The sequence below is a fragment of the Leishmania panamensis genome (assembly GCF_000755165.1).
Source record: "Leishmania panamensis strain MHOM/PA/94/PSC-1 chromosome 4 sequence".
In the NCBI taxonomy this organism is placed as follows: domain Eukaryota; phylum Euglenozoa; class Kinetoplastea; order Trypanosomatida; family Trypanosomatidae; genus Leishmania; species Leishmania panamensis.
Genome location: NC_025883.1, coordinates 291,371 through 314,212, shown reverse-complemented (window position 1 = coordinate 314,212; position 22,842 = coordinate 291,371). Strand labels below are relative to the sequence as shown.

The following is a 22,842-nucleotide window of genomic DNA, read 5'->3' as shown; positions in this document are numbered from 1 at the left end:
TCTTCATCGACATCGTTACCTTACCCCTCTCTCTTTTGTATTTTAGTTGTTTTTCACCACTCCTTTCGATCGCCTCCACCCACCACCACCGCCAGCGCTCGCTCTCGGTGGCAGTGGTGCTGTTGTTCTCACGGAGAGCCCTATTAGAACGGGGAGCCCCTCCCTCTCCTCTCCCTCATTCGATTGCCATCCTCTTCTTGGATGGGTGTATGCGTGTGCGTTGGTGCGTATAAGCTGTTTGCATTGTAGAATTCGAGCTACTGGCCGTGTGTCGGAGTGAGTGCGCGAGTGAGCTGCTGAACTGCTTGTTCTCAGCCACGCTCCGTCTACCCCTCACTCTCCCTTTGTTCTTCCAACGCAGTCATTCAGCATGGGAAACGGTGTGTCGAGCCCGAGCCCGGCGGACTCCGCGACTTCGTCGTCTGCCCGCGCCTCCTATCCGGCAGCGACGAGGGGGCCACGGGTGAAGAAGATCCTCGTCAACGCCGCTCCGCGAGCATCCGCTAGCAGCTTCCCCTCACCCGCCTCCATGGCGACGGCATCCACGTACCGCCAGGCTCGTGCACAGACTCCAGAGGCGAAGTCAGCGTCGCTGCAGATAACCGCGGTGCAGCGTCGTCAACAGATCCCGGGAGTGAATGGCACGGGCCGTGCCGCCGGCTCGGCTGCTCGTGGACATGCCAGGAATGAGGAGGACCTTCTCCTGGCCTTCACCCGCAACGCCGACCCGATCTCGCTGCGCGTCTTGGGGCTGATCCAGCAGGCCGATGCCGTGCCGCAGAACATCCCAAGCGAGAAGCTGCGGCTGCTTCAGCAGTGCTACCCCCTGCTGGAAACCGTGCCCAAGTGCCGGTTTGATCAGCTGGCCGTCACCGTCTACCAGAAAGAGGGTGACATCTACTACCAGCAGGAGGATATCGAGAACGCGAAAAGTACGTACAGCCGTGCCATCACGCTGGCAGAGAAGCGCGTTGCACGTCAGGAAACAGACATGTACATGGTGTTGAAGCGCTACGTCTTGGCGATGGTTGGGCTGTCGCGAATTTGGTACGACCACGAGCGCGACCACAAAGGCTTCACCTTCGTTGATCACAAGCACCCCAAGGTGCCGGCCGTCGACGGTGGCGACGCTACGGAAGACGCAAACTCGTCCATGAGCTCGCTCGAGAGCAGCCTAATGTCCGACGGGGGTAGCGTCTTCAGCCTGAACGAAGCCATCCTGAAATCCATGGCGCCACGCCCGCCGCGGCGGCAGACTGGCCCATTCTTTCAGCGTGTGAAGGTGCGAGCGCCGCATGTAACCCAGAACGTGAAGCTCAACCGCGAGGACGAGTTTGTGCTGCACAGCCGCATGACGCGCGAGCTGGTCGCCTCGCCGTGTGAACTGCTGCTGCTGCGGTGCTGCGAGGTGGTGCAGATTGGCCACAACTCGCAGTCGGAGCTGCTCATCCCAGCCCAGATAGCGCTGGCTCAGATTTACGAGGAGCTCGCGCTCTACAGCCGCGCGCTGCTGCTCGTGCGGCGCTGCGTGGGGATTTTGTGCAGTGTGTACGACTACGACCACCCGTGGGTGGTTTACCTGATGCAGCGTGCCGACAGGCTTGAGGAGCTGCTGGAGGAGCAGCTGCGCAGCAACATGGCAACCAAGATCCAGGCCACATGGAGGATGTACCAAGCGATGCAGCAGCTGGAGAACGTGCTGGGGCATCCGGTGCGGCGGCACCAGTGGATTCCGCGCAAATACCGCGCGACACCGGACCTCAACTTCCTCGAGGACTTTGTCGACGACATGCCCTCAGATGGGCTGCTTGGCGATGCCGCCGATGACGGGGTGTACGGTGGCCTCGGAGTCAACCGCGAAGGCCGCGAGCAACAAACCACCAAAGGCAGCGTCACGGTACCTGAACAGACGGCGATGGTGCTGCAAACGGCGCCTGTGCGGGAGACTGAATGGCACAGTGCCGAGCCGCACTACCCTGCGGACGTGCTCGTGCGCTACGCCCCAGCAGAGAACGCCGAAAGCGGTGACACGTTCACGACGGTGGTGCCGAACGCGACCGTCGTGGGCACCACCCAAGACACCCAGACAGACACCGACGTGCAGCACACGGAGTACGGAGATGTGCTGACGGTGCGCACGACAACGATCACCAAGACCATCACAGAGGACGTCGTCAGCAGCATCGATAATGACTCGGACGACGAGTCCTCCGAGGATGAAGGACAACCGACTGCTCCACTGCGAGGGGGTGCACCACCACCCCCACCGCGGCAGCAGAAGCAGTCACGCGGCACCACCTACCCCGCACACCCTCCACCACAAGCAGCAGCGTCGTACTCATCCGCGTCATCAATGGACAAGTACGAAGAGGAGCGAGAGTGCTTGTGGGCGGAACGCGCACCTAAGGAGCCTCAGCAACAGCGGCAAGAGCAGACGCAGGTCAAGCCGCACGGTCACGCTGTATCAACTCAGGCGCGCCGCCCACCTCCCCAGACCAGTCTACAGGCGGAGACAACGGAGCAGCGAAGGAAAGAGAAAGAGCAGCCGCGGACCTCTCGACAAGCTGTGGCGACATCCTCACTGCTGCAGCGGCGTGAATCAGCGACGCAGCGCAACCCTGGCAATGGTGCTAATCGCTCGACTGTTCATCAGCCGGAGCAGCAGCCGCCAAAGGCAGCGAGGCCGCGCTTGCACCCGTACAGCTCCCGCGAGGACGAGAACGCCTTCGGCGATGAGCTGAGCCGCCCGGCTCAGCGTGGTGCTCTGCCGCAGCAGCAACCAGCACCACCGATGCGGGACCACTACAGCGCACTGGTGGCGCCGTCCAGCAACGGCAGCAATGACGAGGAGTACGACGTTGCGCCGCTAGAGGGCTACAGGGACGGCACCGCACCACACCAGGTGGGGGAGAGTAACGAAGTCATCGGTGGCACTGACGTCCGGTCCTCCTCGTCGGAGGTGTCGCCGCTGTATGTGCGGGCAGTGAACTACAAGTCGCGTCGAGAGTCCTTCCAGGACTTGGTGGTGCCGAACGCGGCATACCGGAGGGAGTCGAATGGGTGTCCGGTCTTCCTACCCCCACTCGGCTACCGCCGTCGGAGTGAGCGAAGCAGCCAGAGTTCCTCAATGCCGCCGCCGGGCTCTGAGAGCAACGAACTTGTGCTACACCCCCTCGTCCATAACGGCAGCCGCTCACCACAGGTGCAGAAAGCACCGATGCAGCCGAACGACCCGCGATACCGCGGCGATCACTCTGGGATGCCGGTGTATCCCACAGCACCGACTAACACGTATCCCTCAGTGCACCCGTACGTGGCGCAGGCACCACAGACGACCAAGACGACTCGCGACTACAAAATCATCAAGAGGCGGCGCGTGCGTACCTACGTGCGAGAGTCAGTCGTGAGCAGCAGCACCAACGGCGAGAACACGAGTAGCAGCAGTAGCAGTGTGAATATAAACGAACGCATGAGCAGCGCAAGCTGGGAGGAGGACTCCGCCTCGAGCAGCAGCAGCAGCAGCACCCATGTGGTGTACGTGGAGGAAGCGGAGCAGACAGACGCAGCGAGCGACAACTCCAAGCCCAACAGCACCTCCGCCCCACGCCAGCAGCAGCAGCAGCCATCAAAGCAGAAACCGGCACGACGACTAAGCGTGCCCCACCGCCCACACAAGCCACGGAGGCCCACTCCCCCAAAGAAGTTACTTTCGAAGACAGGGAACGGCAGTGGTGCAGCGGCCCGCTGACCAGCACAGGCGTTGGCCAAAGCAGAGACGACACAAAGTGTCTCTGAGACGGACTCTGATGACGGGGACAGTGAGGTGGTACTCGACGACAGCAGGGGGTGCCGCTACATCACCTCCGCCAAGCTGTAACTGACAGGCGACCGTGGCAGTGGTGATTAGGGGAGTGGACAAAGGGGAGTGTAGACCGGCAGTGATGGGAAGCACTCTTGGCGCGCCGAGGGCCCTACGTGGAGCGGGGACATGTTTGTGCGCATGCCTCTCCTCGTTCGGTGTGAATCTCTTTCTTGCTCGACTCTTCTTGCAGGTATGTTGCTGTTGCTAATTCTGTCGCTGTTGTTCTTGTGTGTGTGTGTGTGTGTGTGTGTGTGTGTGTGTGTGTGTGTGCTCTCCCTCTCTCTCCCTTGATCTGATGTGTGTCGCTCGTCGCTATCGTCATTGCTGCCGGCATCGTGCGTGGCTGTGTGTCCCGTGTTGTGGTTGCTTCGCTGGCTGGTTCTTCCAATCCCCCCTTCTCTTCTCTTCACTCTCAGCAGATGTGCAAACGACGTTGATGCTGATCGTCCGTGTCTCTTGTCTGGGTGGATCTGTGCCGCCACGGACACGCTACGCTCTTCCTCCCCTCTCGCCCCTTCCCCATTCATTGCGCCTTCCCTCACCTACACCCACACCCACGCCACCACGACAACCTCCGCCATCAGTCTTAAGGTCGTGGTGGCGGTCATGACTGTGGTGGTGAGTCACTTTGAGGGAAGACGTTCTCTTTGTTACTTTCTCTGAGCGGCTTTCCTCGTGCTCCGCTGTTGTCGTCGCCGTGGTTGACTGCGTGGAACGCGCGTGAGTGTGTTAGTGTAGAGGCGCTGTTGGGCCCGCTCGGTGCTTTGTTTGTGCGTGTCGTCCGCCCACCCACTCCCCCCCCCTCCCTCTATCCTCTGTGTGTGTGGGCGTACTTGTGTTGTACGAGCAGGAGCACCAAACACCGAAGCAAACGTCAGTGAAAGGAGAAAGGGACGATGAGGCGAGCCACGAGGACCGACTGCGGCGGTGTCCACTTTTGCCTCGTTGTGGCGGCTGCCCTTTCTCCTCTTGCTTGTCGTGCTGGTCCCCTCCTTGAGCTCGGCGTGCCTCGCTGCACGTACATCCACGGGATGCCGTCTGCCACCATCCAATCAATCCCCCCCCCCACACACACACCCACACACCCCCCTCTTCTCCTTCCAACAGGAGAAAGAAACGAAAGAGAGGAAACGACACATGTGAGCGAAAGGCAAAAGATTCATCGGTACGTGTGCAGTCGTTCTCCACCCTCCCCACTCCCCACTTCACCCTCCCCTCCCGTCCGCCCGCCCCTCTGCCACCTCTCTCCCTTGCGAAGGAAGCCGTCGTGTGCTCGCCTGCCACACCCGCGTGCTGTGTGTTGTCGCGACTGTTATGTTGTCGTGTCTTTTCATGTTTCGCGTGGTGCGTGCTGCCCTTGATTCCTCCCTTGCGCCTCTCCTCTACGCTTGTGTTTTCTCCTCGGGATTGCCCCTGTGCCCATCCTCGGCGTTGTTGTGCCTCGTAGTAATCGCCGCCAGCAGCAGCAGCAGCAGCAAGCCTCTCCTCACACCGACTGCCCATCCCCGTCACGCCTACAGAAAAAAACTAATGGAACTTAGCAACATGCGTTCCAGACCGCGCTACTCACCTCTCCACCAGCCGGTCTCCTCGGTTCGCCAGGACACGACGAACACATACCCCCACGCCTATGCTGTGCCGAGTCGACAGACGTCGTCTGCTGACGATGGGCACGACAACACCGTGGCAGCGGCGGCCCCCGCACGCCCCTCGGTATCCGGGTACGGAAAGCCGCGGATGCATGCAAGCAAGCACGCCACCTATAGTAGCGATGTGAACCACTGTCTTTCACACCCTATGCCCGAACTGGCACCGACCGCCGCGCCAGCCATGGCAATGACGCAGCCGCCATCGCATCCTCAACAGAAGAGCAAATCTGTGGTGTACACGGTGCAGAACTCAACCACCGCCACTCGCGCGCACGAGACGGAGTACGGCGGCGTACTGACCATCTGCACGACGACCGTGACGCGCACTATCACAGAGCGTCTCGTGGCGAGCGATGAAGATGACGACAACAGCGAGAACGGCGAGGTGCGCCTGGAAGAGGAGCACAACGAAGTTTCTCTGCCGTCTCCATCGTGTTGAGCGAAGGAAAGGGCTCTAGTGTGGAAGCGGCATGCCTTCTCTACGGTGGACTGCTCATACTATTATGGCTTGTCGCTTGCGTGTTTTGCTGGGCAGTCTGCCTCTCCATGTCTGCAACTCTGTCTGAGTTAGCGGTGGTGTAATGGAGGGGGGGAGAGGCGAGAGGGGCAAGTGAGAGTTCGGCAGCCGTCCCTCCTCCCCTCCCCTTTCGCCACGGCACCCCCACCCGCACCCGCACACGGTCACTGTGCGCTCATTTATTTCCTTGTCACGTTGGAAATGGCTGATTTCTTCTTTCCTCATTGATGTCTGTCTGTGGGCGTGTGTGTGTGTGGGTGTGTGTGTGTGTGTGTATGTCTCCCCCTCCCCCGTGTGCGTCCACTGGTAGGTAGGCACGCTCGGTAGCTCACGCGGCGGGAAGGGGAAGGGTCAACCCCAGCGCTGATGAGCGCCATCGGCGTGTCGTTGTTGTTCTCCCTGTGCGCACAGCGTCCCATCACCCTCACTTACCCACTCTTTCTTCCTCGCTGCTCCTCCTGCGCCACGCGCCCACGACCACCATCGCACCCCCCTCTCTCTCTCTCTATTCCCTCCCCATCATCCCACTTGCAACGCCTGAATGTTCTCTCCTGACATTACCATTGCATCCGTCGCTCCTTCGGGGTTGCCTCCTTCGTCTTCAGCTGTTCGCCACTTCCACCGCCCATCCTCACTGACCGCCTCTCTCCCTCTCCTCCCCTCGTTGAGTCTCACGTGGAGGTCAGATCGGTGTCGACGCACCGCGTCAAAATTCAGCGGCAGGAGAGAGGGGGGCGACGACGATGTCGAAGCAAATTAAGCGCCTGACACGACACCAAACGCAACGATAAACACACACACACACACACGAATGACGCAGCAGCGTGTTAGTCTGCTACCTCATTCAATGTCTACCAGGAGGTGCCGGACGCACTAACGAGGCACGCTACAGCGCGTGGATGCACGCTCATGGACAGCCTCTCCTTGCTTTCATTCTCTTATACTCTTTCCACGTCCTTCACTCCTCTCACCCTCTCTCCTCCAACGACGGCAACGCATACGCCCGCAACTCGGGTTCGCTGCTCGACTCCCTCCCTCTCCCTTTCGTCCACATTCACATACGTGCCCAAACACACCTGGCATGGACCAACCTGAACATCAACGCCAACCCGCGCATGGCGTTGGTGTCATGTGCAGCAGCCGCAACAGCGATTTCTTTTTCCTCGGCCGGGATTCACTACTTTCATCTTGGAGCGAACCGTCGTCCTCTCCGCCTCCCTCCCTCCCTCCCAATCAAACTTCAGGAGAAGTCAATTCGAAGAGCGGAAGGGCATTACCTCGCACGCACACACGCACGCCAACGTGTTTGGGAAAGTGGTGGTCTGGCACATACGCGCAGAGGGGTGTCAATGCAAAGCCACCTCGCTCTCTCCCTTCCTCTCTCCTCCTCCTCCTCCTCCTCCAACTAGGACAAGGCACACGCGCGCGGGTTCAGACCCCGCCCCCTCCACTCCCACTCCTCGTGTGACTCTCAAGGGGGGGGATACACACACACATGCACAGACCGCACTCACCCTCCCCCCTTTGTCTTACGATTTCTCCGACGCAGTGCCTATCCTACACATACTCGCTTACCCATACACGAGAGGCCAAACAAAGAAAAGCGCATCAGCAGCCCGCGCCCCCGCCTCTCTCTCTCTCCAACTCCTTCGCCACTTCTCTTCAGCCTCTGCCCTTACGTGCGCGAGTGCAGAGTAGTGGCGTCCATCATTGTTGCCGGTGTTTATACGTTACTTCCTCATTTTCCCTCTCTCCTCTTTGTTTCGCGCTTTTCCTTACGCATCGTTCTCTCTTTACTTTTACTCTCTCGATCCCTTCGGGTTCTTGTGCACATGTGCGTGTGCGTGTTAACTCCTCATGGTTCGCTTTGGCCTCTCCCTCTCCCACCACGACCACCACCTGCGCGTGCCTGTGACTGTAGCTCTCCTTAGCACCTTCTCATCACCCCACCCCCTCTGCAGACCACTCGTGCGTGCGCGTGTGTGTGGGTGTGTCGCTTCCTCTCTCTGTTCTCAGTATCTCGAGGTGCATGGGTAGAGAGCTGGTAAGGACGTATCGCCCACTCGACGCTGGTGAGCGCCCCACTACCACGCAACAAGCTCATCACAAGCCCACCCCTCGTCGTTCGATATTGAACGTCCTGAACTACGGCGACAGCGACAAGGGCGTCGCCATTTGTTTGGGCTCCTCTCTGGCATTACATCTTGCTAGGCAACAGTCCACATACGAAGCTGGAGCTTAGCAGCAACGCGATGACGGCGGACAGGGTGCGATGTGGTAGCGCGAGTCACGCCTTGAACGGGATAGGACTCCCAGCGAGCAACACAGTCACGCCGCCGTCGCCACCACGGCAAGGGTCGTTTGCCGTGGTGTCCACTCTGCCACGCCTTGCCAGCAGCTCTCAGCAGCCGATGTGGCTGACGAATGCAAATCGCGACGGGGAACTGTCGAATGAAATGCTGCTGGGCAGCCTCGCAGGATATATGCCGGCATCTGCAGTCACCTACGCGAACTCGGCCGCGGCAGCGCAGCGGTCCATCAGTGCCACTGCAGCAGCGCCTTACCTCTCTGCCTCCCCTGCCGCCGCGTTACACCGCAGTGGCGGCCACGACCACAGCGCCGACCACCCACTGGAGACTCTCTCACAGTCTGTGCTGGAAGGTTCTCGGAGCCTCTCCGAGGACGACGTACCCCAGGCTCGCCACAGCAGCGGGCGAGGTAGCGGTACGCCGTCTCTGGCGCTGCCACAGCAACGCCCCTCACTCGACGCCGGGGTGCAAGGCGGCGGCGTCATCAACTCCCCTGATCTTCCTGGCACCAGGCAGTCGATCACGGTGCTGAAAGTCACGCGCGACGGCAGGCCGCAGGAGTGGGCACAGCGAAGGTCATGCGACTCCACCGCTCACGCAGGCAACGGCTGGAGTACGCTGGGAATGCATATGGCACCAGCACAGCCCCCACGCAAGGCATCCTTCAATCAGGTAGACACTGCCACACCGCGTGGCTCAGCCAGCGCACGTGTGCTGCTAGAAAGCATCGCCTCCATCGGTGAAACCTTCACGACAGTGGACGCGGCGGACACCGCGGTGCCGCAGGCTCTGACCGCCGCTGAGCTTCGTCAGCGGCCATCGCAGCCACAGCAGCAGCAGCAGCGGCGACCCCTGCCAAGACCGCCGCGACACAGCTCCGCCTCCGTCAGCACGGTTCTTGTCCAGCAGCCGCCCTCCATAGCAGCCATCACGGCACCACAACATATTCGGCCACAAAACCGAGCCAGCCCACGCGCCCCTGTCTCAGCTGCGGCCAAGTCAGCTCAGGCCGCGCCTTTTTCCATGTCACCCTCGACGACCTCGTCACTGGTCGCCCCCACGCCACACAACGACTCCCGGTCGTCGCGGCAGTCATCATGCGGGGCCCCTCGTAGCAGTCACGGCCCTGAACTGTCAGCGACAGCATTGACCACCACGAATAGCAGCGCCACACCGCGTCATGGCCCCTCATGCAATGGGGCGGTGCGCGAGGCCGGGGAGCCGCTCCCTATCGGGCCCGCCACCTTGCAGGTGTCGACAGCCACTCTGACGAAGACGACCAAGAAAGTGCGGTACCTGTTGCCGGACGAGCCATTTGACCCCGACGCGCCAGACCCGTCGGATGCCGGCGGCCTGACGGCAGAGGAAGAGGCGGCGCTGCTGGACCCGGTCAACTACACCTGCGCCGCAGATGAAGTGGCGAGTCGCTACCCAATGCTGCTGCGCCGATCCAGTGCGCAGGGCGGTGACCTGCTGCATGGCCGCCCCGAACCTGCCGGCAAACGCCTGGAGAACGGTGCGCCGCGCCCGACGTTCCTCCTCGATGACGGCAACCGCTGGTCGCGCGCAACGAACCGGCCTACCGTGGCGACGACGCGCGACCCGTCCGGAACGATGACAACGCAGCTGCCTGCCCCGCGCATCCTGCAGAAGACCAGCGTAGCAAACAATTCCACGGCCCCCAACACAAACAGCGAGCCCTTCCCCGCCCACCAACGTGTCGCCGCCGGCGGCAGTATGGTGCAGGCGTGCAATGGAAAGGAGGCGGGTGGCTACTTGCTTCAGCGCCACGTTCAGCAGGTAGCCACCGGCAATCAGCTTGTCAAGGGCACTGTCTTTCAACCGCCCTCGACGGGGAAGCGGCACACGATGCGGCGGTGCCGAGAACACGACGAGAATCGACCCAGCGCACGCGTCCTCCCACCGCAGCCACAGCATCGGCGGCGTGGCACCATGGAAGGTCTTTATGATGAGATATTGAAGCGCACGCAGCAGAACCGCCGCACCGCCCTGCCAACCACCATTCCACCGACTGCTGCACCGCTGAGGGTCCTGGCTCTCCCGCCACCAGAGGCAGCAACAAGAGCGGCGCCACCGACCACCGAGCGTCGCCGCAGGCCACCACACCTGTCCTCCGCGGAACCGAGACCTCTCCGCCGCGGTCCTGGTGTGAACCCCGGCGCCGCACCACCGTCGCGGTCGTCCTCGCAGCCGTACATGCCCATTGCCTGCTACAGCAGTGAGACGCCAAGCGGCAGCGAGATGAGCAGTCGCAATGAATACCGCACACCCCTCCTGGACTCGGCACCACAGCTCCAGCAGCCGGTGTCGACACCACTGAATGAGACGGGTGCCGCGGCCACTGGTAGCCCAGGACCTCGCCTCCCCACCTCCGCTCCCCACCCCCACCCCGGCGCCCCACAACGGCAGCAGTTTCCATCTTCATCCGTAATAGCAGACTACGGTGCAGCGGCGGTGTTAAGCAGCGGCAGTAGCACGCCTGGGTACACCTCTGGTCGCTTTAGTAAGTACAACGGCGCCGCTTTCGCACCTCCAGCTGCTAGCGAGGTGATGCACTTCTGCAGTAGCGGCAGCGGAAAGCCGCATCACTCCATCCTCGGGTCAGATGCGCCTCCTCCTCCACCTCCAGCGCAAGCGCCGCCCTCTCGGGTGTCCACGGCGTGCACTTCCCCTGCCGGCGTCACTCCACTCCCGCTCGCGAATTACGAAAACCCGCGGGCGCAGCACTGCCAACGTCAGCTCTCCTCGGCCTACAGCGACAATTCGGATGTGCAATATGAGGAAGACGAGGAAGGGTACAGGGCTGCTCCGGTCGACGCGTACGATAGCGATACTGCTGACAAGGCGGACACCACTACTGACATGCTCACCCTGCACAGACACGGCAGCTTCAACCACAACGAGGCAACGCCGGCTCCGAGTGTCAGGATGTCCGCTTCCGATACGAACGGCGCCGTGACTGAGGCGCGCCGCTCACAGCTGCAGCAGTACAACCGTACCACCTCCGCGCAGGAAGCACCACAGACGAGTAACGACACTGGTTCATCACTTCCGTGCCAAGGTCCGGCGCAGCCGCACGCTGAGGAGAGCCCGTCAAAGTGCACGGCAGCAGCGCACACGGGGAACCTGCCGACTGAAGAGATGAGGCAGCCGCACTACGAGGCCCGCCCTCATTACCGCATGCAGGGCTCAGCGACGCCGCCGCCCAACCCGTCTCCAGTCACATTCGCTGCCGCATCCTTCTCCACTGCGTCGGCGCCGGCCTCCGTTACCTCAGAGGCGGAGTACTACGAAGCTCCCGAGAGCGCCAGCTCCTGTGGCACGGTCACGCAGCCCATCGCCGTGTCCGAGCGCAGCGAGGACGAGATGATCGACAGCGAGGACGACTGCCTGGTGAAAAAAGGCCCTTTGGTGCTGGTCTTTGGGGACGAGGAGTCCGCACCGGAGGGACACACTGACGTGAGGGAGTGGGACGGGTGCGAAGAGTACGAGGAACAGAGTGAGTACCGCGAGGGTAGCAACCAGGAGCCCGAGGAGCAGTCGTGGACTAGAGACTAGGTAGCGTAACCAGCCGAGGAGCAGCCACAGCAACGCCAAGGCCGCCTCAACGACGCTCAGGGGGGAATCGGGAGACGTCACCAACAGAAATGATGATCATGCCGAGCATGTTGCGCTGAGAAGGGGGCTGGTCGCTTTCTCGCTCCTTTTCGCTAGAGCGCCGCTGCGGTGGGAAAGGGGAGAAGGGGGGATGTTTAAGCTCGTGCACTCCTGTGGCTGCTGCGTGCGTGGGTATGTAGATGTATATGAGTGTGGGTGCAGGTATGTATCGGTACTTTGGGTGGTGCAGGTGAACCAGTGGGGTGTACGCCCCACCTTCCACCATTTTGTCTGCCGCTTCTTGTGGTTTGTCCCCCTCCCCCCACTCCTTTGCTTGCAGCTGTCGCGCTGAACGTGAAGCAGTGGAACTGGGGCCTCACAGTCTGTTGCGAGGACAACTCGCGATCAGCGAAGATACAACGAAAAGGGGCGCGTGGCTGATGTTGTCCGACTCGCTCCCCCTCCCACGATGGCGCTCAGCACGGGCCCTAAAGCACTAAAAGAGGGCATATTACGGTGTGTGTGTGTGTAGGGAGGGAGGGAGGGAGGGAGGGGGCACCAATTCTGGCACTGCTCGGCCGTCGCGTGCGCCTCTCACGCTAGTGGGTCTTTGATTACTGTGAACCGGAACAGAACGGCACGGTGTACAAGGATGCACAGTGAGCATTGTCAGAGGTGTCGACGTTAGCTGCATGGATTGCGGGCTTGGCTACCGGCCTCGAACGCCAGGCCGACATCCCCCCCCCCTAAACGGCGCTACACGCGATGCCACACGAGAGCTCCTCGGCAGCCACCGCCTCACATCACCATGAAAACGAATCCTGAGCTGACGAGACGACGGCAAACCGCGCTGCCCAACTACTCCGCTGCCGTTGTGCGGCTGTCATCCCCGACAGACACCCCCCACCCCACCCCGTCCTTCTGTCGTGAGAGCGGCCTACCCGACGTGGTGCTCGGTATGCTGCGCGAGACTCGCGGATCTCTCGAGACTCAACGCGCAGCTCGTCCCGCGCAGTGATGTAATCCCACACATCTCACTGGCGCTGAATGGGGGGTTTTCCTGGCGGGTGCCCATTGCTGCCCCCTCCCCCCTTCTCCTGCGCCCCTTCAGAAGGGCATACTACAAGCCCTTTGGGCGCAGGCACGCGCGCATGTACAGGCCCCCTCCGCTTGGCACGCCTCTTACTACAGTGAGAGGAGTGCGGGCTCAGGAGAGGGCGAAATACCCCCCCCCGCTGCCCACAGACGCGTGGCAACGTCCTACGTGTCGTGGCACATGTGGGCACGCCATCCAGGCACACCCCCTCCCTTCCCAGTGATATGGGCGGAGGTAGAAAAGGGGGGCAGCGAGTCGCTCAGACAACAACGCCGTCCTGCAAGAGGCCCTGGAATTCACTATAACGCGAGCACTGGACCCAGGCGGCTGTCTACAACACAGCTGGCATGGTGTGGCGCATCCACGCAAGACATCCAGGGGTCAGAAGCGCACACGCTGTTAATGGAAAAGGCGCGAGGAGATTCAGGCTGATCAGCATCAACGTGCGTGTGTGCGAAATATGCGACATCCCCTACATCCGACCGGGTGGGCTGAGGAGGCGCAGATGCCGTAATCATGGCGAGAACACCCCGAATCAAACCATCGAGTCCTCCAGACTCCGATGTGAGTCGCCCCCGCATCGCATTGTGGAATGCCGCGGTTTGAACTAACGGAGAGAGAAGCGAGAAACCCATGCAGAGCACCGGAACTCAGAGAGTCACGACCTAAGGCTGGCCGGCTTCCTCCTTGGGCTCATTCGGCATGTGCCCGGACCACCTCCTCCTACCCTCTCGGAAGACGTCATCGCTTCCACTCTCGAGCAAAACTCTGGACGTAGCACGCACCCGAGGATGCTGAGGAAAGACGGAAGAGGGGCATGGAGAGCCCCGCTAGACGCATGGTCCGATGCGGCGGCAAGGCGGCTCGTCCTGGACGACGAGGATTGAGCTGCAGGGACGCCCAGGGGCATGTGGGGAAAAAGGGGGTGGTCTAATGTGTCTGCACCCGCTGGCGTGTTTGCGGGGGGAGTGGGGGCGCTTTGTGAAGCGCAAACCGAAGAACGAAAAGGGGGATTTGGTGCGCGTGGTGGTACAGTGCCCGTGGAGTGGGGAAAAACAGCGGCGGCTGCTGTTGCCCGATGTGCCAAGCGATGCCTGCGAACGGGTGCTACGCGCTGGCCTCGCACACTCGCCTCGATCGCGTGCGGGGGGCTCGCCCAGTTGCCGCTACCTGTCGTCGCCTTTTCTTTTGTGCGCGCCCTCCCCTTGTCGGCGCCTCGTGTTACGTGACCATCCTTCCAGCTCACTGAGGACGCGGTGACACTGCACGGTCCAACACACACACACACCAAACCCGGTGGGTGGAACGAAGCTCCAGCCTCCCCCACTCCCCTACCCCTGGCCTTGCCACTACCGAGCCACTGCTGGTCGTGACAGCGTCAAGCACCTACAACGTAGGGGAGGTCAGAGCGATGTATCGCTACGGGTGTCGGCGGTGAGGTCCTGGGTGACGTTGCGTCGGAGCGACCCGCGACAGCAAACGCGTCTGTGCCATCCGTGTGATGGACACTGCGTGAGCCTGACTCGAGCGCATCCCACCCGACCCTCTCTGCCTACTGGTCTGGGGAGTCTGCCCCACTCCCCAAGTGATGTACCAGGTGGTGGCCGGCACAGTGGGAGCGTCTGTGGGGTGACCTGCGGAGCGGGGGGGGTAGAGTTTGACGCAGGAGCCGTGCTCCGATGACTGAGTCTGCGCATTGCCGTAGCGCGTGTGTCTACGGCTGGCTCGCACCGCGCGATGGGCCCTGCGAGACAGGCCGTGGCGGGGGGTGGTGACCGAGTGGGGGAGCTCGACCTCATGTGTTGCGTGGCGGAGGGAATGAAGATGTGAGGAAGCGAAGAAATACCTTCTCGCTCATCCACTCATTCTCCTCTTGATGGTTCCCCAGCCCACCATCGCTTCCAGGACTAGCTCACAAACTCTTCCCCTACCCCATCGAGATGTGTGCGTGTTATGCGCGCATCAAGACGCCGACGTCTGTGTATCGAGATCTGCAGCCGTGCTGTAGACTCACTCGAGAACATCATAGCCGTCATCCATTACCATTCCTGTTCATTGTCAACGCCTCTTCCCTCTGTCTACCGGTGCGTGCGTGCGTGTGTGTGCCTGTGTGTGGGTGTGGGTGTGGGTGTATGGTGGGTAATGCCTCCTCCTCTCTCCCTCCCCCCTCCTCACGCAACCATACAGAGAAACTCGTGCAGAGAGGCCCACACCGTGGTCGAGTCGGCACCAAGCAGCAGCAGCAGTAGAGGAAGGAAGGAAGGACAGCAACAACACCATGAGAAGAGACTCGCTCCCTGGTAAGAAAGCGCACGTCGCCGTGGAAGAGGTGTGGCTCGTCCGCCTCCTCCCCTTCTTGCGATGTCGGACGCAGGGGCGCTGGGCAAGCAGGAGGAGGGGCGTCATAGACAAGTGAAGGTCCTTCCTGGGGGGGGATAAGACAAGAGTGGGGACGCAGTGGGAGATTGAGAAAGAAAGATCCAGGGGAAAGTGCGTCGCAACTCCCTGCTACCGCGTCAGTGCATGGGTCGGTGTCCGTCGCTTGCTTGTTCTTGCCTCTCGCGCTGCTCTCCAAGCCGCCTCTGACCCCCACCTCCTCCCCTCTTCCTCTGCTTGTCCCGACAGGCCGCTCCTGCTCCCCGACAATCACCGCTACATCCTCGCGTGCGATGGTACGCACCCGTGCAGATGCCGCTCTACTGTGCACATCCCTCTCCTCTCTCTCTCTCATCTCCTGCCCTGATGCGTTCCTTGTGGTGGTCTTCGCTTTCTCTCGCGCGTTCCCCCTCCACCCTTTCTCTCTCTCTTTCTCTCGCTGGGCTTCATCATCGTTCACGTGATAACACGACTGCCTTGTTGTTTCGGGGGGGTTGGGGGGTTCGCCTTCCTACCATATGATGCGAATGCACCCACACCAAAATCCACCCACGCGCAGAGAGTGCGTGTGTGCGTGGGCAAACAAATACACCGGTGTGTTTCGATTTACTTTGCTGCCACGCGCCCACATGTTTCGGCTCCTTCGACGCTCCGTCAGCTCACCTGGTGGGACACCAGGCGCTACAGTAGTCGCATCCTCGGTGCCGACGAGTCTCTACCCTGCTGCATTGCTCCGTCGTCATATTCACCTGACGCCGTCCGTGTTAGCCTCTACGGCGCCGTCGCGGGAGCAGGAGCAGCAGCAGCAATCCACTTCCGCCGCGGCACCCGCAAATACTGTCACGTCGACGACGGCCATCGCGCCTGGGCCCTACCGCCGCGTCGGTAATGTGTTCATTGTTTCATGCGTTGACCACCCCTTCAAATTTTCATGGGAGGTGAACCGCATGCTGCGCGAGCTCCGCCTGGAGTTCATGGGGCAGACAACCATCGTGCCGGACATTCCTCAGGTGCGGAAGCGACTGTGGCGGGTGCGCCACGTCGTCCGCATCGACCAGCTCGACCTTGATGAAGCAAAGGCGCTCATCGGGGTGCCGGAGCACATTTCGTTTCGCGATTTGGCTGCGCAGATCCCACCAACTTTCGGTCGCGGCGGCTCCGTCGCCAACCCGCACATGCGCAGCAAGATGAACTTTATGCGACTGCGGCGAATGCGACTGCGTGACGTGATGCACCGTGATCAGCTCGAGAAGCGGCTCCTCGAGGAGAAGCGTCACGCACTGCAGCAGCAAAGTGGCGGAGCAGAAGCAAACACTGCGTAGCGTCGCTTTTTTGTGTTTCCACTAGGCTGAGGAGGGTCGGGGTGTTGCTGAGCCGTGCGATAATGATGATGAATGGGCGCCTTTTGATCAGCGCGCGCCCGCCTGGGCGAGGACGTTGCTGTTTACGTGTAAGTGTGTGCTTGGGTAGGTACCTGCACGTGTGGGAGTCCGCAGTGCTCTCCACATTGAAGAGAGAACGAAACGGAATGACCAACAACTACGACCAAAGTGTCGCTGCTTGCGCTGAGCTGGACGACTTGCTAGCAAGCACGACCTGCGGGCTATCGCGCCTTGACGTGGCAGTGATGAGTCCACGCCTCGGGGCCCTCAAAGGGACGTGTGTTCCCCTTGTTGTGCTGCTGCTGCAATGACCGGCGCAGTGCTTCTCTGATTCTTAAACTCTCTCCCTTCTCTCTGCACAGCTACCCCTAGCTGCCCCACCGGCATTCCCCCCCCCCTCCCCTCCTCTCTCCCTGTCTGTCATTCTCCTCCTCCACGCAATTCGCGCTGTCGGTCTACACGTGTGCACAGTGTCGTCCTCCCGCTTCTCCTGTGCGTGCATGTGTGCTTGAGCGTGCGTCGCTGGAGTGTGTCTTTGTGCCTCGCTTCGCTTCTTCTCTGTCCGCGCTTTTACTTGCTGCGTCGCACCTACTCACATACTTTGCATTCCGCTTTCCTCTTGGCCTTTCATCTCCCTTCCTCTCTCTCTCTCTCGGGGTGTGGGTGGGTGTACCGGTACATCGCTTCCTCGTTCTTACAGGCGCACAAACTCCGCCGCCCTCCCCTCGCCAAGCATGCAGTTGTCATACATCTTTTCCGTGGGCCGTGGCGCACCGCAGATTTCGAGGCTGGCGACAGCAGCTGCGGCAACGGTGTCGTCGTCTACGGTGGTGCGCTGCGCCATGAGCAGCAGCAACAGCCTGTTCACGGCGCACTCCTCAGCAGCCGCCAGGCGCGCCTTCCATTCGGGTCTGCCGCCTGGGCTGTCGAAGCTGACGCACCAGAGGCTGTCGGCGTTTCCGATGTCCCTGACAGCCCTTCGCCCAATGTGTGGCCCCGCCGCCCTTTGCGTTCCGGCCCGCGCCTCTTTCTTCTCCGGGGCATCGGTCTCGTCAATGGCGAAGACGTCCTCATCGCTTTCTGCCGCGCACCGCTGCTACGGCGTCGCCAGAGCTACCCGCGCTGCGCGCACCCCCAAGAACAGCAAGGAAGGAAGCGGTCAGCTGCAGGGTGTCAACCACCTCGAACGCTACAAGGGAGAGGAAGAGGACGAGCAGAAGGGTGGGGGTGGCAACGAGCAGGAGGACCCATTCCACAGGAGCTCTGGCCCCGGCTACCTGCCCTTCCCCCCGCCCTTCCACACCATCAACGTTGTCATGATTCTCTTCCTCGCGAATGTGCTGTGCTACCTCATCATGAACTTCGGCAATGACGACTGGCGTGACTTTGTGGTAGAGCATTTCACACTGTCACACGAAAACTGGACGCGCATCTACCCCCTCTTCACCAACGCCTTCTACCAAGAGAACATCCTCCAGCTGCTCATTGACTGCTGGCTGCTCTGGCAGTTTGGCGACACAATGCTGGGATTCCTCGGCAACACGCGCATGACCTTCTTCGCGCTGCTCTGCACGCTCGGTGGCAGCGCCATCCACGTGGCGCGGCAGCAGTTTGAGCTTTACTACGGAATGGACGAGCTGGAGGTACGCGGCCGCTGCTACGGCCCAAACCCGTTCATCATGGGCCTCGTGGCGATTGAGGGCCTCATTTTCCGCCATCTTAACTTCATCCAGCAGCCCCCGATCCCCTTCCTCGTGCTGACGGCGTTCGTTATGGTGATTGACGTCTGGCGCATCTTTACAACTAAGCCGGAGGAGCACGGCGCTGCCACCGGCGGTGCTCTCATGGCATACCTCTTCTGGGCCCTGCCGACTCGTATGCTGGGGCTCGACAAGCTGACTGCCACGCTTTGAGTCCGGAAGAACATACGATGGCAGAGGTGAATGAGAGAAAGAACCAGAGGGAGGGAGGGGGGTGGCGCGAGGGGGAAGGAGGAGGAACGGTGACGGCGGCATATATGCCGAATGGCGCCGACATCGAATAGGCGCCGTCCAGCCAGGCGGAGCATGATGACAGCGAAGCCATCGTGTTGAGTGTGGGGAAAATGGGGGGAAGGGGTTGTCGAGGATCACGCCAAGCGGCTTTTTCGTACTTCACCCACCTCCTGCCCCCTCCTCTCCCTCCCACCCACTCACCCATCCCTTCGTCTCCCTTGACATGTTGCCCGTGCGGCTGGCATGCGCCTGTGTGTGTGTGTGGGTGAGCCGACGCGTACTTCACAGTAGCGTGAACGATGGCGTAAAGGCACAAAATGAGGGAGGAAAGGCAAAAATGATGGCGGGAGAGAGCCAGAGAGGGGGAGTAAAGCAGGCCAACAACAAGCTAAACATAAATGCGTGGGTGTGGGTGTGGGTGTGGGTGTGTGTCGTCGAATGAAAAAGAGCGGACAGGCAACGTTGTGGGGTGACGAGCTTAGCTGCTGTGTCCCCTGCACCTCGCCCCCTCCCCTTTCCCGTTGGTCAATGGGTGTAAGCGTACTAAGAAGAAATGAACCGAGCAACAGCCCAACTACACTCCGCGTTGTGGCTCAGCGCGTCTGCGAGTGTCGGCCCCGCATCCCCATGCCACATGCCCCCCTCCTCCCACCCACCCCCACACATGCGCCCGTGTGTGTATGTGGCATGGGGATGCGGGGCCGACACTCGCAGACGCGCTGAGCCACGGAGGCCAAGTCGTGCGTTCGCTGTGGATGCAACCACGTAAGCCTGCCACCTTTTAGCCACTCTTCTCGCTCACCCCTGCTCACATTTCCGCTTCTCCCTCACACACGCGGGCGCGCGCGCTGCGGTGCTCTGCGGGTACGCGGTCGGCTGGGCGGCACACCCTCTCATCGCACTCATCGCCCGAGCCATACTGCAGATGGAAAGGGGTAAGTAGCAGCACCAGCACCGGCACTCGCAGGTGAAATCGGTGGCATCCCCGCTAGTTATCTTACGTCTTGTGTTCGTTAGCCGCTGTACGTCTCCTGCAGGTCCTCTCGTAGTGTTATCCATATCACCCGCATGTAGGCGAGGGAGGCACAACAGCGTGTGAGCTTATTTCGTATGCAGGTGCGGCCTCTACGACTCGCATATGCTCCTTGGACTGCTTACCTATAGTGAGTCGGGAGGTACCCACAGCGAAAGCATCGCGCGAGTGGGTGGACACACACACACACTGTGTCACACCACAGCTGACACAAGCGCGCGCACACGCACTCATTTTTGCAAACGATTCCTCTGAGCGGGGATGAGCTCTCCGCCAGTCCAGCAGCACTCGATGTGGACGCGCCGAGGGAACAACAAACATGACCCCGCCGCTGCTCTCTTTGAGGAGATGAGCCATGCAGCGCGGACAGGGGGCTGCGCGGGTGCTTTGCAAGCGTCTTCGCCCGTGGCGACACCGCTGACGCACGGGCAGCACTTACGTGGCGGTCGCTACGGCAGTGCCATTGCTGAGGCCTCGACGTCTCAACCTCCATTCAGCACAGGCCTGTCGCCGCAGGCAGCTACAACAGCCACGACAGCCTCGTTACCCAGCAGCGGTCACAGGTCGCTGCCATTAGTGCCGCCGGCCCCCCTCTTCCCGACGTCGTCCGCGGCGGCCCCGTACTTCTACGTACGCCCCCTTGGTTCTCGGCAGGCGGCGGTGGGCCAGCACTACTTGAATCGCCAGAGTCGTGGTGGCAGTGATCTGGTAGTGGCAACACAGACGACACACGCATGGGGCCCACTGACGCCATCCTCAGCGTGCTCGTCCCCGTCGTCCCGGTGCAACTCGCTGCCAGGCTTTGCGAATGTCGTTCACTGCGGTGCCCCGCTCAACATTGAAAGCGGCACGGGGCACAATAGCCCAGCCTCTCCGTCAGCGCTGTCGCAGTCCTTCGGCGTTCCCACTGGGCTCGGCAACGGCGTTGGAAGCGGCGCACAAGGGGGATCGCATCTAGTGACGCCCACTGCCACGCGTGACACCTCCGCTGCTGCTGCTGCTGCGCCGGTAGCAGCACCCGTGTACGTGTGGCATAACTCGAGCTCGATGGCAGGAGCAGCGCCATGGCTGCGCTTGCGTCGGCCCGCCAGCGTTGCTGCCTCACCGACGACGTCGCCGTGCGCCCCTGCAACCTGTGTAGGAGGGCGGCGGGGATCGGCGGCAACAGCGGCGGCCGGCAGCGGCGTGAGGACGCCACAGAATCCAGTCAGTAGCGGCGCAGGCATGCTGGCGTTGCCGCCGCACCCCAGTAACCTACTGGCGCTGCCCGAACACGCGCACTTCAGCACCGTCTTTGGGGCAGCTGACGAGGATACCACCCAGCAGAGCCCTAGACTCAGCCTAACGGGGAAAGACGCTGGTGGTGGTAGTGTGCCCGCCATGACAAGAGCTCACTCATACTCGCACCAGCAACAGCAGCTTCTCAGCGATCTTCTCTCCGGTGTCGGCGGCGCTTCGTGCACGCTGTCTGCGCCCCTGCCTCTTACCCTTGTCCCGCCACTGCGCTTTGCACGCGTGGAGGCTGGTGTGTACCGCGGCGCCTACCCCGTCCTGCGCAACTTTCCATATATCCGGCGGCTGCGTCTGCGCACGATTGTGTCGCTCATTCCCGAGCCTCCCACGTACGATCTCAAGTGCTTTGCGGAGGCGGAGCACATCCAGCTGCATCACATCCAAGCCGAACGCGCCAAGGGCGAGGTGCAGCTGCTGCCGTCGGAGCTGAGCGAGGCGCTGCAGCTCATTATTAACAAGGAAATGCACCCTCTGTACATCCACTGTCTCGATGGCCGGTACGTCACCGGTCTCATCATCATGGTGCTGCGCAAGCTGCTGCAGTGGGATGCAAAAGTCGCCCACGCCGAGTTTCAGCGCTTCACCCGCGAGGTGCAGGATGAGGTGGCGTTTATTGCCGACTATACCGGCCCTCTCCTTGTACCGCCACACTTGCCGGCGTGGCTCTGGGGTGGGTCCCTCTATGACGCTGCCACTGGCCAGCAGAAGCGCCTGCCTTCAACGATACGTCTGCGCCTAGCCACCGCGGTCTCCAGCGGAGCCGCAGCCACAGCGGGAGGTGTGGACGCAGCACCTGGTGCTGGCCTTGGTCGAGTTTCTGTGTCCCTGTCTGGGGGCGCATCATCGGCCGTCGGCGCTGCACCCGTGAATAGTCCCCTGGGCACCACGAGCGCTGCCGTGAGCCACAACCCGAAGGGAACAATGCGCGGCACTAGTGGAGATCTCCGTCCACAGGCTGCCGCACCGTGGATGCATGTGCCGCAAGCGGAGCTGGTGGCTGCAGACGGGCAACATTATATCAATGTTGAGCGTCTTCCTGTCGCACAGGCGGCAAGCGGCAGCCCACCGGGCGCTGCGGGGCCGATGTGGATTTCGTTGATGGAGCCCTCATCCATCCCAAGCACCGGCCCTGCGTCTGGGGATGCGCTGCTGCAGCATCAACGGCGGTTGCCCTCCTCCTCCAACAGCAACACCACACCGAGCAAGGGCCCTAGCGCCAGTGGGCTGTTGGAGGGTCGCGTGAGCGCGCTTCTCTGGACGTCGGGGGCGGTAGCCCCGTCAGCGGCGGTCGGCGGCAGCGGCGGTATCCCTGGGGGTGGCCGCGTGAGTGGTAGCTCAGCCGGTAGTAGTGGAGGAAGCAGTGCTGCGGCTGCTGGTAGCAGCGCGAACAGCGGCGGAGGAGCGATGATGGGAGTCAGTGGCCCAGCTGCTACCTCGCCATCGTCCGCGGCGCGAGCGCCGAAGCGTAGCCACTCTTGCTAAATCAAAGTGTGGCCATAAGTGCCTTAGGCGTTGCTAGAAGTCCCTTTGCTGAGGTTGTACGTGCGTCTCTCTGTGTGGGTGTGTGTGTGTGTGGGTGTGGGTGTGTGGGTGTGTGTCCGTTGAGGCGCCCAAACCCCCGTACACGCACACGCCGTGGCGACTGATGTGCAGCATAAAGGGCGCGCGGGCTCTTGTGCGGCCGTATCGAGACCCGAGGACACAGTAGGGCAC

At 61.6% G+C, this 22,842-nt stretch overlaps 6 protein-coding genes across 6 annotated transcripts, besides 2 other annotated features; all 6 read left to right on the top strand.

The window, feature by feature from the left end:
- Positions 1-370: 370 nt before the first annotated feature.
- Positions 371-3,748, top strand: LPMP_040840 (hypothetical protein; the record flags this gene model as incomplete). The annotated part of the gene is made up of 1 exon (XM_010705428.1): positions 371-3,748. The coding sequence occupies one exon, from the start codon at positions 371-373 to the stop codon at positions 3,746-3,748; it is 3,378 nt and encodes a 1,125-aa protein (XP_010703730.1).
- Positions 3,749-5,176: 1,428 nt separating this feature from the next.
- LPMP_040830 (hypothetical protein) lies at positions 5,177-5,950 on the top strand (the record flags this gene model as incomplete). Its single annotated transcript, XM_010705427.1, has 1 exon — positions 5,177-5,950. One exon carries the CDS (start codon positions 5,177-5,179, stop codon positions 5,948-5,950), a length of 774 nt encoding a protein of 257 aa, XP_010703729.1.
- A 2,330-nt stretch (positions 5,951-8,280) lies between these two features.
- LPMP_040820 (hypothetical protein) lies at positions 8,281-11,916 on the top strand (the record flags this gene model as incomplete). Its single annotated transcript, XM_010705426.1, has 1 exon — positions 8,281-11,916. One exon carries the CDS (start codon positions 8,281-8,283, stop codon positions 11,914-11,916), a length of 3,636 nt encoding a protein of 1,211 aa, XP_010703728.1.
- A 364-nt stretch (positions 11,917-12,280) lies between these two features.
- Positions 12,281-13,956: a repeat region.
- Positions 13,957-14,343: 387 nt separating this feature from the next.
- Positions 14,344-14,884: a repeat region.
- A 1,061-nt stretch (positions 14,885-15,945) lies between these two features.
- LPMP_040810 (hypothetical protein) lies at positions 15,946-16,749 on the top strand (the record flags this gene model as incomplete). The annotated part of the gene is made up of 1 exon (XM_010705425.1): positions 15,946-16,749. The coding sequence occupies one exon, from the start codon at positions 15,946-15,948 to the stop codon at positions 16,747-16,749; it is 804 nt and encodes a 267-aa protein (XP_010703727.1).
- A 1,115-nt stretch (positions 16,750-17,864) lies between these two features.
- LPMP_040800 (rhomboid-like protein) lies at positions 17,865-18,722 on the top strand (the record flags this gene model as incomplete). Its single annotated transcript, XM_010705424.1, has 1 exon — positions 17,865-18,722. The coding sequence occupies one exon, from the start codon at positions 17,865-17,867 to the stop codon at positions 18,720-18,722; it is 858 nt and encodes a 285-aa protein (XP_010703726.1).
- A 1,375-nt stretch (positions 18,723-20,097) lies between these two features.
- Positions 20,098-22,611, top strand: LPMP_040790 (tyrosine phospatase-like protein; the record flags this gene model as incomplete). Its single annotated transcript, XM_010705423.1, has 1 exon — positions 20,098-22,611. One exon carries the CDS (start codon positions 20,098-20,100, stop codon positions 22,609-22,611), a length of 2,514 nt encoding a protein of 837 aa, XP_010703725.1.
- Positions 22,612-22,842: the final 231 nt, after the last annotated feature.